The sequence below is a fragment of the Squalius cephalus genome (genome assembly GCF_949319135.1).
Source record: "Squalius cephalus genome assembly, chromosome: 15".
Taxonomy (NCBI): Eukaryota; Metazoa; Chordata; class Actinopteri; order Cypriniformes; family Leuciscidae; genus Squalius; species Squalius cephalus.
The window spans coordinates 36,077,904-36,095,234 of NC_137136.1; the positions used below are offsets into that span (position 1 = coordinate 36,077,904).

A 17,331-nucleotide genomic window follows, 5' to 3' on the forward strand; every position below is an offset into this window, starting at 1 on the left:
ATGAGCTGATTCTTGACGCAAAGTTGATTCTGAGAGAAAGGTCTTTGATGGAACCAGTAAAGTGATACGGTGACGAACAAAAAGTATGTTGAATGTTTTGGTTTCTCCCGAGAAACTTTGTGAAATCTTTGCGAGCGAACGCACAGTTTCTCAGGGGAGCGCAAAACTTTAGTGAGAAGATGCAAAAGCATTGAGATATATTTCTTCAATTAAAAAATATATATTTGGCATTCTATCAGAGCTGTTATTTTTAACCCTTAAAGAGTTTTTGCATCATGACTTTTGTTTTTCAGATAAAAACAAATGTGCAAAAAAATTATTTGCAATTAAGTACAGCAAAAAACAAACAAACAAAAAAAAACAGAATAAATTCATTTTAGAAAATATGTAAGGGCTCTGATTCTTAGGTACTTAAAAATACAGCAAACTACCCTAACCAGTGCATTAAAAACTATAGCGAATAGCTCCGGGGTAAAAGTTAGCAACCCCACAATTACGAGAAGCTTCATGAACATTTCCCATGACTCAACAGACAAAAGAATCAGCCAATGTGTCAAATTCCACACCGCACAAATCATGAGCTGTTAGTAATGCCACCACAACAGGCCTATACATCACACTACCCCACTATAATAATGAAATGCATATGAATGCAAGACAATTAATATCTTTGCACAAAAACATCAAAATGTTGTGTACAGTACTGTGACCAGCTGTGACCACAACAGGGCCTTGTGATGGATTATCTGGCGTGCCATGCAGGGTATCCCACTAACTATGACATCTCATTAGTCTAAAACCCTCATAACTGTATATGAGCTAGGAGTTCAGAGGTCCATTTCAAGATGTTCTTATTTTTAATGAAAATCTGTCCGAGCAACTTTTACTGAAGCGACCTAAACACTTCAAGCCAGAAACAGTCTGAACTGAATGAGTAGAAGGTATTTTGATTGTTAGACAGATGTGGTAACACACAGCTCTTCCTAATCCAGCTCTTCTGAGAACACTGACTACATCAACTGGAATCCCTTTCAGCTCTTCTAAACATGTACATTTATAGGTCCCATGTGAGCATGTGGATTATACTTGATAATTGGCTTTCTCCGTTTCCCGCTGGGATGATGATGATGAGGATGATGATGATGATGTCTGAATCACTGACGCTAAAAGGGGAAAGTTGCAGACACAAGTGTGTTTTCAGAACAGAATGGACAGAACAGCAAATCTGAATCTACCAATATGGTCATATTGTTTAACCGAGAATGAACATAAAAGTCACAGGTTCATTGGAAAAAACAGGCCTCTATCTACATTTTTAAACAGGCAAATCATTGATAAATAAAGTCTTAATCTCACACGGTTACAGCTCAATACATATGTAATGAGCTCAAAACACTTTTACCACAGTATGATTTGTAAACTACTAGCCTATATTTTAACGTTTGCATCACATGATGTGTGTGTTCGGCTCACCTGATCAGTAGTGCACACTTGAGGAGTCAAACACACACAAGTCACAATCACAGAGATAAGAAGATGCAGTTAACACCACATGCTTTAGCATCTCAGTTTGCTTCTGTTCACACTAGAGTCCATCATCGGAGCTAAAGCCGTTTCTGACTTTATTCTCTTCTAAACCACTCGATACGGCACAATCAATCCAGCTCAGCACTTTCCCGCGTTTATGATGATGCTCGTGGAAATGTGGCTGATGCTGGACGCGATCGCGGACAGCGAAAGGATCTCCTGTTAAATAGTTAATAATTAATATTACATTATATTAAAGCGGCAGACAAGCACGCGCTTAGAATAAACAGAACGATACAGTTCGCTGGTGTGGATGCTAATATTTTATAGTTTAAAGTTATCTTTATCGTTCTTGGTGTGAACGGGCCTTAAAGGCACATTAACAATTTTCATTATACAATAAACAACAAATAGTAACATGATAATAAACCGCTGGCATGACTTTTCCATTTGATGACATGTCATCATCGTTAGATTCAAATGGTAAATATCATAGGCTATATTAAGTTGGGTGTCCACCTGAGATAATAACCATATTTATAAGGAAATCGTCATAATTAATATTAATAATAATATTAAAAACCATATGCTAGTAATGGTTAGGTTAGGTTTAGTCTAGGTGCTGCACTATTTTCAAACGAGGTAAAGCATAACCTTTAACAATACCGGACATTTCTGAGCGCGCGCGATACGTACAACAACAAATGTAGAATAACAAAAGGCTGTCAGATTCATGTTCATCTGTTTCAGATAAAACTGAGATGCTTTTAGCGCCTAGGACGTGCTAGAAGCAACAATATAATTTTGCTGAAAAGTCGGCACATTTAAAAATGTCCATAGCATAGAAGTATAATTGATGCACTTAATATTCAACAGTTTTATTTATTATTGAATATTATATGAGAACTGAACTGAGCTGGATGATGACATCGCTGTTTTCTCCAGAGCGGCTATATATAAATGAACTAAATTAATAACTTTTTAAATGAACATCACTTAATTTACTTAAGCTGCATGGACTATATTTCCCACATTTCTAGTACAATTATGTGGGTTTGTTTCATTAATACAGTGTCTTCTTTTTTCTTGATTTATCCTGAAAGAATGGAAATGAAATGGGACAACATGCCCCATCACATGCACATTATATCATGACCATAGGCCAGATTCAAATGTTATCTGATCTAATAAAAAAATATACAAGACAAACTAAAATATGTTGTCAATAAAACACAATAATTAACTTTTTCATATAAAATAATGGTATTTTTTATTTATTTTTTGACAACAAACAGAAAAACACAACTATATACAGAATAGCTCAAAACATAATAATAATTAATGATTTCTGAACATTGACTCTCAGTCTTTATTCTCCTTTTTCTCATGGTTTCTCGATAATTCATAAAAGTATAGAACAGAATATCATAGTTCTAATAGGGGCTCATTGTGACGCAGTGAGACAACATGCCCCGCCTGAACCCGGCGAGTGTTTCTGCTGTTAGATCAGCATTAAACAACTATATCAACTGTTAAATTACAGATATAAGAGTAAAAATAAAATCAGATTTGTCTAAACACTAAAAAACAGATGAAAAATTAACATAAGACTACTTTTACTTTTGCTATGGATAAATAAATGTTCAGTGATATCTTCCACATTTTTTTGAATTGTGGCGTATTGTTTTCTCCTTATAGCGTTGATATGGCAGTAAATACTCTAGGTTTGGTCATGCTAGCATGTGTGGTGGAAGTGTTTAAACGAGTGTGTGCAACTACAGCTGCGTTAGTTTGTGCCCCGCTCTCTCCTACTGAGGAAACAAATGAAGGAAACAGGAAAAAGGAAGGAAAGAGGAAGAAGTGAATCAAAGTATAAAATCCTTTTTTTAAAAGAGAGAAAACTGAACAGGACACACAAGCTGAGTGACGTCACCGGGGTCCGTCGGCACCTGTGCATTAGGGCTCAGGTTAATGAGAAGAGAGAGATCCTCCTCTCCTCTCTCAGCTCCAGGTGTTCCCTGCGGACAGAGGGAAAGTTGTCTTCGGACACCTCGTATAACTCAGCTGAGTTATGGCCTTGAGTTTTACTTTTATATCCAGTCAGCCAGTGTAGGGGAGTGAGGACGCGAGAGTAATGTGCATACAGACCCACATACGAGACATGAACCTCATTAACTTCACTTCAAAGAGGGTCAGGACTAAACCAGCTTCCCATGGAGGAAACCACGAGATGCAGGACATGAAGACAGGAGTTTTTACTGCTCTTACGGCAGAACAAATGTCTGCGGAGAATGACAGAGGAGTAGAGTGGCTCCTGTGATCTTTAAGTGACGGGTTTACAGGAATCAGTGAGTCTCGACCAGCTCTTTATTTAATGAACACATGAAGAGAACTGGGCTTCACTTTGATGTTCTCTACGCCTCCCACCCGTCTTCCTGTGCGGAGACCACTCACACACACATGCGCACACACTCACACACATATACACAATGGTCCTGAAAATTAAATACTAACATTTGTTCTGTTTGGTGGTCATTAATGAATGGAGACGGAGTTCCTCTAGTGGAAGCGTCTGGTACTGCAGCCGAACACACTCTCACTGAGAGCTCGTTTACTGAGATATCAGCCGAACATCTGGAGCACAACTTGTTTATTTTCTCACAGTTTTAGAGTAAAACATATTTTTGAGAATATATTTCATGTAAAAATTGAAAACAGTATTTTTCACATTTTTCATAACAAAATTCTGTTACTTTTTTAAGTTCTCTTTTTAAAACTTTTCTCACGTCAGCAATAATCTGCTGAGTGTCGTCTTTGAAAAGAGATCAAACTTAAGTCTGTCGCTCTAAAGCGTTCAAGATTTACCAGTTTAAGTTGGACATTTAATTCTTAGGTCTGTGCTCAAAAAGTGAATAAATTGATTATAAATACACAAAAAAAATTAATTGAGTAGCGTAAAATCCCCTGAAAATACAAAATATTAAATAAAAACCATTATCGAACTAAAATATAGTACATTCATTTCATTGAAATAAAAAAATACATTTGGTCATTGAATGCAATGCATTCAGCGAGACTGTACATTTTCAGTGTGAATAATGAACTGGAAGTACGGAGTCTGCGAGGGGACAAAAGATATCGTGGCCATTAATCAAACATTTCCCAGACAGCAACATAGAGTCGGCCCAGATCCGGCCCACATCCGGTACTCATGATTCCACACGGGCCGGATCCGACAACTTAATTTCATCCCTCATTTTAGTTAGACAGTGGACACAATTAAAACAAGGAAACAAATTAGTACAAAATGGCCACTATATGGCCACGAATGAATAAATCGTGTGAATGATAGACAGGTGTAATATTGGCTTATTATGAGCAGCTGGCCTGTGACAACACCACACAGTTCTGCTATCAGTTCGAGATGAATGAAATATGGATATCATATTAAAAATAAAGGTTCTTTATGGGAATCAATGAAGATTCTTTAACATCTATGAAATCTTTCCATTGCACAAAACGTTCTTTATAGTGGAAAAATGCTCTATAGATTTTTTAAATATTCTTCACACTAAGAAAAAAATAAATGGTTGTTTTAAAAAGAGTTAATTCTAACGGAGGTTTACTGTAGAGTTAAAGGTTACGCTTCTCAGGATCTCCTTCTGGACTCATCACTGGAATGTAAAGTTGTAATAAAACTGAAGTAGAAATGATGTTTTCTTCACATTTGAGTGAAACGTGATTAGAAAGGACAGCATGTACGATAGGGACGTCAGATGGAGAGAGTTTGCTGTCGACTCACAAAAGGTGCGGGTTTAAAAATTTAGTCCGTCGTTTCACCAGAAGATTAGAATTATGATATTTTAACAAATTAAAATGCCTTTTTTTAAAAGGAGACAAGCATGGATGAATGGTTCATAAGACCAATAACATACAGCTCAACCAATCACCAAGCAATGCTTCACCGTGAGTGTCTGCACCGATTACGGAGATCCTGTGAGAGAGATCTGAGTAATAAACACAGAAACACGTCATAGTTATAAAATAGTTTTAATTCAATGCATTTAAATGAATCTAGCAAAGACAGAAAAGCAATCACGCACACTGGAACCAGTTATGATTTAACCGTGTTAGTAGTAGAGACGGGTCGCAGCATCTTTATTCAGTACTTATGCGAGGAATGATCTAAACATCTGAGAGTGTGTACACACACACACGTCTCTGTGTAGAAGAGTCTGCCGAGAAGTGGCGTAAGCTCTGCGGTGTGTGTGTGTGTGTGTGTGTGTCTCGCTCCGGGGGAAACACTCACCGATTCCTACACACCAATAATGAGAGTCAGCTGTGTGTCGTCTACAGTCCCACATCCCACACACACACACACACACACACACACACACACACAGGCTCAAGGCAGGGGGTAAATACACGCTCAGAGAAGAAGAGAATACTGTAAGGTTACTGGGGAACAGTGTGATATGTCGATGTGCTTGTTTGGCTTTTGATACAGTATTAGTCTCTAAACGAGTGACAGCCGTTTCCCAGATAATGAAGCGAAGGTGACCGGTGTGTGTGTGTGCTACAGTAATGCCTCCTGTGAGCTGAACCCAGACACACACTCATGACTTCCTCATGTTTCTGTGAATCTCCTACATTCGTCCCTGTAATAATCGAGTCGGTCCTGCAGTTCAGCGGCTCGGTGAACACCGGGACTCCTCCTGACACTGGTGAAGGATGAGCGAGTCTAAGCGTGTGTTAGCGGGATCAGAGAGAGGGAGCGGGAGAGTTAACTCTCAGTAAGGCTTCTCGATGTGTGTGTGTGTGTGTGTGTGTGTGTGTGCAGATCCTCTATCCGGTGTTGTTCTCGCCGGGATCAGTCGCTGGGCGCCGGGATGACGCTGATGTGCAGGAAGTTGTCCGGGTGGCTCAGGTGTTCGCTCAGCCACTGGAGCGGCGTCTCCAGAAGGGGTTCGATCCCGTGGACCATCACCTGGAACCGCTTCGGCTCGTCTGAGAAGAGGAAGAGGAGGAGGATGAGGAGGGAGAGGAAAGGACACAGTTAAGCATCAAGGGAAGTGAAATGGAAGGAAAGCAAGAAAAGCTTGTATGTTCCCTGGAAACTTCCATAGTAACCAGGGTTTGAAATTAACTTTTGGCCACTAAACCTTTAAATTACAGGACATTCAGAACTTCTACTAGCCAGAAAAAGAAAAAATAAAGAAATGAACCAGATTAACTACGTCACCGCTATCATCATTATTGATGTAGATATCATTTATCACCCAGCCCTAGTGAAAAACTACATTACCCATGATGCTGTGCAGAAAAGTACACCAATCAGAGAGCTGAAACAAGAGCTCGTTAGCTCCGCCCACTCCCATGAAGCGAAGGATGTAATCCTGTAATCGCCCTGCGCTCTACACTATATATACACTATAAAGTCTATATTTACTATCACTATAAAACTTGGATTTCATACATTCATTTAATATTAAAAAAATCCAAAGTCATTCATTAATCCTCTCCTGTGGCCTCATGGGATATTAAAGTGTCCATCAAATACACACTTCAGCTTATATCTGGAAGAAGTTGGTACTTTTCACCCACTCTTTTATGAGAACTGTGAATTTGTTCATACTTCTTTTGTCACACACTGTTTTTCGTCTACTATAGTATGCGATTTCAAACACAGCACACCTTTATTCTCATCAACTCTGCACAGCCCGGAGCTGAAACGGACTTCAGTACTGTGGTGTATTTTCAGAGTGAAATGGAATATTAAAAATGAGCAAATAAGAGGGTGAGGCTTGTTGATCCCACTGGGAACTGACTGAAGCTCATGCCGTCTCAGCCGGAGGTCCCGGATAAACATCTAGATTCTGATCATTTCTTTTCTTGTGAAACACATGTAAAAAAGAAGAAGCAAGCCAAAATATTAATGTCAAATATGTACCAAGTAATTCCAATATTTTATAGAGGAGGTACATTTTCCAAATAAGATTTATTTCAATTTTCACCTATTTTTTGTGTCTTTCTTCAGAAAAAAAAATGAAAAAAAAAAAAAAAAATCAATAATTTGACTTTCCAAAGTTTGGCTGATTTGACACTGACCCAGAATAAATTGAACATTTATGTTAATTGGAAGTAAAGCTGAAATAAAATATAAATATTAGTTGAAAAACCAACTAAATAAAACTTAAAAATGGGAATGAACTGAAACTATTTAAAGTTGAAGCACTAAATGAATTGGAAATAAATGAAAACTAAAACTGATATAAAAAAAATAATTAAACCTCAATGTTTAGAAAAAGAGACAAAACCACAGAATGAAATGACTAAAAATTAAACAAAAATTAACGTGAAAACTTAAAATATAAAAATAAAAGCAAATTCAGAATATTAATAAAACTGTAATATACATATATACACTGTATGTTTATAAAAGTATATAGTATTAGAGATGAAAGGATCCGAGTCTGCACGTCATACTGACACGAAATGCTGCAGTTTTGGGAAACACAGAGTCGCTGGCCTATGCTGGTGTCGGGAACTGTTCTGCAATAATCTAAATGCTGGCATTATAACAATATAACCGTAAAATCAGTGCGTTTTATGTTTTTATTTCTAGAATAAAACTTTTAGAGATATTTTGTAGCTTAAACATTTAATACAGCTCAATGGTTTTCAAGAAAATGCTAAAGTCGCCATGATGTTGAGCAGCTGAATGTGGAAAATGAACACATTAGAGTGTTAGTGTGAGCCTGTACGTCACCACTGTAAGTGTGTGACGACTCTGATGCTGGCACTGATGATCCTGAACTACTCAGATCATTTCATCCAGTCCTCTCTGACATTTCACACAGTCAAACCCTGACATGCGGAAAGTACACGAACAGCCGTTCTGAAACCGCAGCATGATCATTACTGCTGTATCATCAGCATGTGTACACACACCGGCTGCAGACGAGTGTAGAGCTGGAGGAAGCGCTGGAGGCGGTGACATTATACCGTTAGCCTGCTGACCCGCGGGGTTAAACGGCTAATGCAGTCTGAGTCTGACAGCCAGTGATGGTTCAGACATCAGCATGACCTTCAACACTACACAACTACATCACTGATGATCACTGCCGACCACAGCGCTCTGGCCCTTAAAGGGACAGTCCACCCAAAAAGACCATCATAAATGTGCACTTGCACCTTTATCATGGCAGATGCACTTTAATGGACTTCAAAACAGAAACAGCCATTCACTGCCATTATAAAGCTTGGAAGAGCCAGGACATTTTTTCTATAACTCAGATTGTGTTCGTCTGAAAGAAGAATGTCATACACACCTAGGATGAGTTGAGGGTGAGTAAATCATGGGATAATTTTTATTTTTGGGTGAACTATCCCTTTAAAACCTTCAGATAAACGCAGGATCTCGCTGTACAGATCTCCCTATGATGAGTCCTGAACAGCACACACACACACACACTTCATCAGGTCTGTTCTCCTCATCTATCAGTGTGTGATGAGCTGTAGCTCACACACACACACACACACACACACACACACACACACACACACACACACACACACACACACACACACACACACACACACACACACTCGTCATCTATCAGTGTGTGATGAGCTGTAGCTCAGGGCTGAGGGGTTCAGGACACTGATAACGAGCGCAGGAAGGAACTTCTCCTCATAATGCACTCTTTTGTTTATTAAACGAGTGGTCAAAAAGGCACGGCCTCAGCTTTCCCTCTGTCAGATCAATTACCCTGAACTACAGTCATGCATCATCTACGCTTTCATTAGCCGGAGCTGTCAGCGAGGGCAGCAACACAACTGCTTTTATATTTCTGCATGAAACAAGCAAAAAAAGTGTTTACTCTTCATCTTTTACATGCATTTCTAATGGCAAACCCCACTGTCTATGTGTCCTGTACTGCTGCTTATCTGTCTTTTTACCTACTGATATGTGTGTGTTTGTGCATTCACATGTATTTATATCGCGCTTTTCACAAACACATCGTTTCAAAGCAGCTTTACAGAAAATGCATGAGTCCACTTTACAATTTACAGTGATCTGTTATCAGAGGAAACTGTCTAAGTTATGTTTTTCAGAAATGTATAAAATCACAGTTAACTAAAAATGTATTAATTAAAAGTAATAATTTAAGTCAGAAACAATGAGCTAATTAAAGTAATGAATACTTGTAGATAAATCACACTGTAGATCAAGGTTATTATCGCTAACTAAAACTATTGAAACATTTCTGTTAATTAAAATGAAGTTGAAATAAAATATAAATCAGTTGAAGAACATAAACTAAATGAAAATTAGAAATTAGAAATGTTACCATGGCAAAAAGTTAAACTGGAAATAAATGAATTAACCCTAATTAACCCTAAATAGCAATTAAAAAAAAAAAAAAAAAAAAAAAAGACAAAATCATATTGAAATAACTAAAAATGAAACTAAACTTAACATGAAAACAAAAAATATACAAATAAAAGCCCATTCAAAATATTAACACTGCTTTAATAAAACTAAAATGAACGTTAGAATAACACTATTGTAGATGAATTTTGGTAATTGCAAGAATATGTTGTTGTCTCTGAGTTTAGTGGAGGTGGTTATGATTGTTATTATTAAATAATAATATAATTGATGATGATGATAAAAGTTTCCATGAACAATGCTAGAAAACAATAGTGTATTTAACGAGGGTTTAATAAAATCCTCTAACGAGCGTGTTGGCAGGTGTTCACGGCACACGTCCTTCAGCTAGTCTTAGTCTCATGGTCTTCAGCTCAACAGGAAGAAGTAAAAACACACGCCTCCACACACACACACACACACACACACCCAGAACAGGGGACTCACCGAAACACAGGCACATATGACTACACACTGGATGACCCTTACACACACCAGCACACACTCTTTCATCAGCAGAACCTCCACGTCATAACAGGACTGACTCCATGCCCACTTATGCGACACACTTATATTAATGGAAAAAAGAATCCATGAGAGATTTATGATCTCAGAAACCCTGAACAGCTCAGAGCTTTATAGATATCGGACAAACTGGACACAAACAGACTCAACGAGAGGAATACACAACAGGGTGAGAGTGACGAGCAGGAGGCACTGATTCCTTGAAGATCTGTGTGTGTGTGTGTGTGTGTGTGTGTGAGAGAGAGAGTGTGAGTGTCTATGTGTGAGAGAGAGTGTGAGAGTGATGAGCAGGAGGCACTGATTCCTTGAAGTTCTGTGTGTGTGTGTGTGTGTGTGTGTGTGTGTGTGTGTGTGTGTGTGTGTGTGTGTGTGTGTGTGTAAGGTGGGTGAGTCCCCACTCTCACTCTCAGAATGATGCGAGGGGAATTCAAAAACAAACTCATATAGTAAACACGAACACAACTTGCTTTTATTTTCACAACTCGCTAGTTCATCGGTTATGAGGAGCGCCCACAGGAAAGCCCTGGCACGGTCTCCTGTGCGCCGGGATTATTAATAAACCATACGTGCTGGGATGACCTTGGCATTGCTGGCGCTAATGTTGTCACGTTAACTTCAGTAGTCGAAACCAAAACCAGCCAAATCCCAGAGTTCTCAGTGTCCGGTTTGGAAAAGGCTTTATTAATGTCCGACAGCTGGACAGGAAAACACAGCGCACATTAGACAACGATCTGAGAACACAGGGAGAATACACAGGGACATCAGGAGGGAAAGAGGGAGGACAGGTGTGGCAAATAAACCAATAATCAGGTAAGAAGAGGGGCGGAGTCAAGACGATCACATGGGCCAATGAGAGCTTCCGTCACAGATATTCCTCACATCCTCCTTGTGCAGAGCTGACCTTACGGGGAATTATTATTTTAAATGGAAAGAATACGCAGCTTGACATTACACAAAACTGTATAAAATACTGTAAACATTTAATATACAAAATTCTCTGTCTTGTTGAATGATTCGAGTCCCCCCGTAGTCAATCATTTAATTTGATCACCAAAATGACATATTTAAAAGTTTTTTCCTTGAAAAAAAATATCTTAACGCCTTAAAATATCTTGAGTGTAACTCGACACCCTTGCCTCATTTAGTATGCGTGGTTCTATGAATATGCAAATGAGCCCCGCCTCCACTCACTCACTCACTCAGCTCAGAGATCCACTGGTTGACGATCACACGTTGATCTGATTGGTTACAAGGTAGTTTGTGACGTCAGAAACACCAGCGATTTCAAAGCGTGTTTTTGAGACTGTCTTTGGTTCACTGCAGTTTTAAGGAGGAAATACTCAGCAATGCTGTCGACTTATGAACTTACACATGGTTTGTCTTAAAGCATATTAAAAACACCACAAAGACACATAAACAACACTAAGCGAACTGGTTTGTCATTATTGCTACTACAAAATATTTAGGAATTACACCTGAACTCGGACAACTCGTTTCATATATGACATAAAACACTTCCTGAACATTAATTGAGACAGTGAATATTTGTATGAAAGTTTGACGGGTTTGGAACAACAGGGGCGAGTAAATGATGACAGAATATATTTCTGGGTGAACTAACCCTTTAAATCAAAACTTATACAGTAATTCAAAACAAGACCTAAAGGTATATATGCTCTGCCTTATAGATTCATGTACAGTCAAACCAAACATTATTCAGACACCAGATATCATTTTTTATATTTGTTTTACTAGTGTGTGCAGGACACTATAGTTCAGTTGTGTAAGTGAGGAGAGCAAAATAAAGTAAACTGTGACATATTATACCCAAAAACTCTTCATACAGAGACTACCAGTGACAATTATACAAATGTGGGACCAGAAATGATTGGGACACTTTGAGCTGATCATGTTTTGCTGAAGTGTGTTTTCTTTAATTGCTAATGCTCTTTTTACACACAGACTGAACACAATGAAGCATTGCTTGGTGATTGGTTGAGCTAAACTGGTATTATCTAATTGTGTAGTTAAATTTAACAGCTGACAGATATTCAACATAATTCATGTGTGAGACAGTCTAACAGAAGGACGGACAAAACCAGTCAAATATCAACTGAGTTCTGCTCATATTTCATTACCATTTTCTAAACTATAGCGAATAAACTGATAATGTGAGAAATGTTGAAGGTGTCTGAATACATTTAGCTTTGACTGTACATTTCAACCGAATAATGTTGATAAAAATCCATTAGCACATTGTGTAAACTACACGATATCTCATGACTTACATATTCTATAAGTCGTCTTATGAAAAGCCCTCTGATTTCTAACCTCAGAATCTAGAGTTTAGATCATTTCTGAGTAACTAACCCCATTTTTCACCACATTATGAAGGTAAGAGAGCGTGTGAGAGCGTGTGATGGAGGTGGGCGGCCCAGCTGGAGCTTTCTGAACCCGTGGGCTGATATGAAGGGATGATGGGCGGGGGGTTTCTGTGCAATTCATTTATTGAAGCAATACCACCACACACCCTCTTATTCACTATAAACCTCTCACTCTTCTGACCAACTTCTACAGCAGAACAAAGGGAAATTTTAGATTACCGTGTATTGCCGTTTCGATATATATAATTTTTTTATCTTATTGTGAAAGGCGTAGGAGAGGCCGAAACATTTGAGCATGTCTCCATTTTTACCCCCAAAATGGATAAAATCTGTCAACAGATTCCATTCCACTGGGCGTCTGAGACGAGCATCACCAGCCAGTCTGTCTGCAAATCCTCTTTATTTTTATTTGTGGGAATCCCCATTTTGTTGCAAACATAACAGGACTGCAAGTCATCATCTGTGGCGTTAAAACACCAAAGCTTCACACAGAAAAACTACATCTGCTGATAAAACAAGACGTCTAAAGTCACAAAAAGTAGATATTTACTCATGTGTGTATTGATGAGGTATTAATCAAGCCAATGACACATGAACTGAGACCATCTGAAGTAGGGCCTTATCAATTCCCATTCTTAGAGATTCCCGGTTTTGATTCCAATAAGGAAGAAAAAATTTAATTTTCCAAAAAAAAACAAAAAAAGTGTTGCAGCTGAATAGCAAGAGCAAAACTCATCAGGCTACTGAACACTTTTGCTCATGGTTTTAACAAAAATACCACAGCAAAAACAGTAACACTCACTAATATAAATTTCAAACATTATTTAAGACAAGGAAACGGTCAGTAATAAAATACGAACAAATAAAGAAATGAGCAATAGCACAAATAAATACAAGTGAACCATGAACCAAATTAAATAAAGTGTTTTTAGTTTTTCAGGGAGGCATAGTACAGAAACTGAAATCAAATATAATAAAATGTAAAAAAATAAATTTCCTGATGATTTACTCTCTTCCTCGTCATCCAAGATGTCCATGTCTTTCTTTCTTCAGTGGAAAAGAAATTACGTTTTTTGAGGAAAACACTCCAGGATGTTCCTCCATATAGTGTCTTCAATGGGGTCCAACGGGTCGAAGGTCCAGATGTGAGTTTCAGTGCAGCTTCAAAGTCTCGACACGATCCAGCCGAGGAATAAGAGTCTGATCTAGACAAACCAGCGGACATTTTAGAACTAAATAAACTTTTTAACCACAAATGCTGGTCTTGCACTAGCTGTGATGCGACACACATTACGTAATCAGGTTGAAAGGTCAAGCGTGATGTAGGTGTAAGAACATTTACAAAAAGTAAATAAATAAAAGGTAAAATAACGATGTCGGACGATTTTGAAGCTGAAGGAGAATGAGATTGAGTTTTTCACTCTACTCTACATTTCTGATCCGGAACACGCGTGACCTTTCAACCTGATGACGTAATGTGTGGCGCATCACAGCTAGTGCAAGACCAGCATTTGTGTTTAAAAAGTGTATAAATGTTTATTTTGTTGTAAAATGTCCGCTGGTTTGTCTAGATAAGACTCTTATTCCTCGGCTGGATCGTGTCGAGACTTTGAAACTGCACTGGAAAAAACATATGGACTGAAGAAAGAAAGACATGAACATCTTGGATGACGTGGGGGGGGGGGGGGGGCAATTATCAGGACATTTGAATTGTGAAGTGAACTACTCCTTGTTCATAAGCGCAATCAAAACCCTAATCTTCTGACAGAAAAGGCATTTCCCAGGTTGAGCAAGTCGAGATGTATTTCCCTGTAATCTCGACACCATGAGCTGTTATCAAAGCTAATCCCACATATCTGGAAGAGGCAGAGCAATAACAAAACACAAAGTGCCACTTTCTCTTCAACCCGACTACAGACAAAGCATCAGGCCTTGAATAGACACAGATGTGCTGGGTTCCTCACGGCTATTGTCTGCTTATCTACTTCCCATCAGGAGGAACACACACCGCCTCTGTTTTGGCTGTGGATTTCATTCATGCAACCCTCATGTGTCTTTTCCTTTCATTTCCCTTTTCTCATCTCCTCCGTCTATCTCCAGATGTTTTCCTCTACTGTCTCCTCCACTAATCTTTGATTACGACCTCCCGTGAGAGATTAAAGGTGACATTATAGCCCTTTTCACAAGACGTAATATAAATCTATAGTTTCCCCAGAATGTGTCTGTGAAATTTCAGCTCAAAATACCAGATCATTTATTACAGCTTGTCAAAGTTGCCCCTTTACACCGTGTCCTAACTACACGAGCCACGACACATGATAAAAGGTTATTTTCCATGTTAATCGAGTGTTTGTCCTAACCAGCGACGGCGACAAGTGACGATTCTATTGTAGAAACGGTTTCTATTTTTCTGCGACGTCGCGCTGCAACAACAAACACAAAGTGTGGCGATGATAATCTCAGGTGCTGTTTATGTGCTTTATTTAATGTTAAAAGCGTGTCATGTGACTCTGAACATCATTTAGTGCTCCAGCTTTGTGGCTGTAAAAGCAACAGTGGATAATTCACCTCAGATCTTGAAATTAAACAAATGGAAACAAGAACGTTCAAACTGTGAACAAACAAGTGTATTCTTTGACAAAGACTGTTTTAGTAACTCAGCCTATGTATTTTTAATAATGTTTAAATGGTGTAATATTTGTGAATTTGATTATGTAGCTACTTATCCATTTTCTTGCGAGTGCCGTCAAGATTTCTCTCTGGTACCATGCACTCGCCGCGAGACTCCGCCCACACGGTGCTCTGATTGGCTGTGGGTTTTGATTGATTTCGACGCATTTCGCAGTCGCGTCATGTCTAGTGTGGACTGACTAATTATTTGTCTCTGAAATATCGCATTGCGTCTGGTTAGGACACAGTGTTATGGGTGTGAGCAAAAACACGCCGTTTTAGTGTGTGTCCCTTTAAATGCAAATGAGCTTTAGCTCCGCCTCCATTCAGAAGAGGGCGGAGCCTTTACACAAGCTTCAGAAACTCCGGCAATAACAGAACAGGCCAATCTCCCTCATCCAGAATCCCAGAATAACCAGTAGCGAGTGCAGCCTTACGGAGAGACTCAGGAAGAGCTTCTGAATGTTAGCGGAGACATTTCTGTAGTTGTTGTGGAGTTACACTGATCATCTCATCATCATGTTGAACTTCTCCACAAGTGTCCACAGTTCCTGAGGTCTTTATAAGACAGCGGTGACATGTTCTGGTCAATAGTGTTCAGTGCTCGTCTGTGCTCAACCACAGAACAGTTTCAGGCTCTGCTGGATCTTCATCATTGCGTTAGAACTGGTCTCTGTTGGCGCTCGTGGAACCAAATGTCGGCTGGTGTGTGTAAACGTGCAGATTAAGGGCCGGTAATATTATAATAAGATCCTCTTCATACGTCAGAAGGGAAGGGAAATCTGATCGGCTTATTTTCTGACATGCTTGCAGAGAAAGGCTCTCCAGAACACAGTTACTGGGTTTCACTTTTCATGTTTTCTGGGTTGGTAGAAGCACCGGAGACCCGATTATAGATTATAGCACTTAACCCCCTGAGGTCGGCTATCGCGCCGGCGCGATAGGCTCGTTTTTTTCCGTATGAGTGCAAAAAATTTATTTAAAAAATTTATTAATTTTTATCTTATATGCTTGTGTTATACATCAATCGATCCTGTTTAGTGTGTATTTTTTTGTGTATGCTCATAATAAAAACAAAGTGTTGTGCTTTTCGCCAAATAAAGAAAAATAAACATGATGCGAGTTCTGCCTCCTCTCCGTCAGTGAAGTCAATTCTGAAACGCGTCCGAAAATGAACGGTAACTCAGCGAATACTCAGTCAAACAGGCATACAGTCACACAGGCATGAAGCTTGAATTCTCTTCTTTTAAATGAAGTAATTTTTATAAAAAACAAATATTCACAGTTTATGTAATATGTATGCAAAGAGAGAGATGTCAGTCGTTCTCATCTCAGCTAATTAAGTTTTAATGTGCTCCGCCCACGGAGAGCGCGCGCTATTCAAACGCAAATGTGAGGCGATCCAAACAAACCTGTGAAACGCCCACATCAGCTGAATAACACACACCGCGAGTTCACTTTCAGACTTATGTACTTTACGATGCTGTGAGGAATAATACTATCTTGATAATAATCCTGCAAAAATTTACCTCAGAAGTTCTGGAAGTATCATTTCGAGGAGCAAACGGATCCCGCTGAGGAATTAGGTCAGTTCTGTTTGCTTTGTTCTAATCTGAATGAATGAACGCACAGATGCGTGCTGTTGTGGAGCTACTACAGCTGGCAAAAATACTGTTTAAATATGAATCGCGTTTCTGTGTATGAATGAACGCACAGATGCGTGCTGTTGTGGAGCTACTACAGCTGGAAAAAATACTGTTTTAATATGAATCGCGAATACAAAGAAAGATT

At 38.9% G+C, this 17,331-nt stretch overlaps 1 protein-coding gene across 2 annotated transcripts in view; it reads right to left on the bottom strand.

Annotated features, from left to right (window-relative positions):
- Window positions 1–6,045: 6,045 nt before the first annotated feature.
- atg5 (ATG5 autophagy related 5 homolog) overlaps window positions 6,046–17,331 on the bottom strand; it is a 29,485-nt gene continuing 18,199 nt past the window's right edge. For both annotated transcript variants that reach the window (XM_079895098.1, XM_079895099.1), the window contains exon 8: window positions 6,046–6,534. In XM_079895098.1, coding sequence (XP_079751224.1) covers window positions 6,398–6,534 — 137 coding nt within the window. In that variant the 3' untranslated portion in view covers window positions 6,046–6,397. The remainder of the gene's footprint in view (window positions 6,535–17,331) is intronic.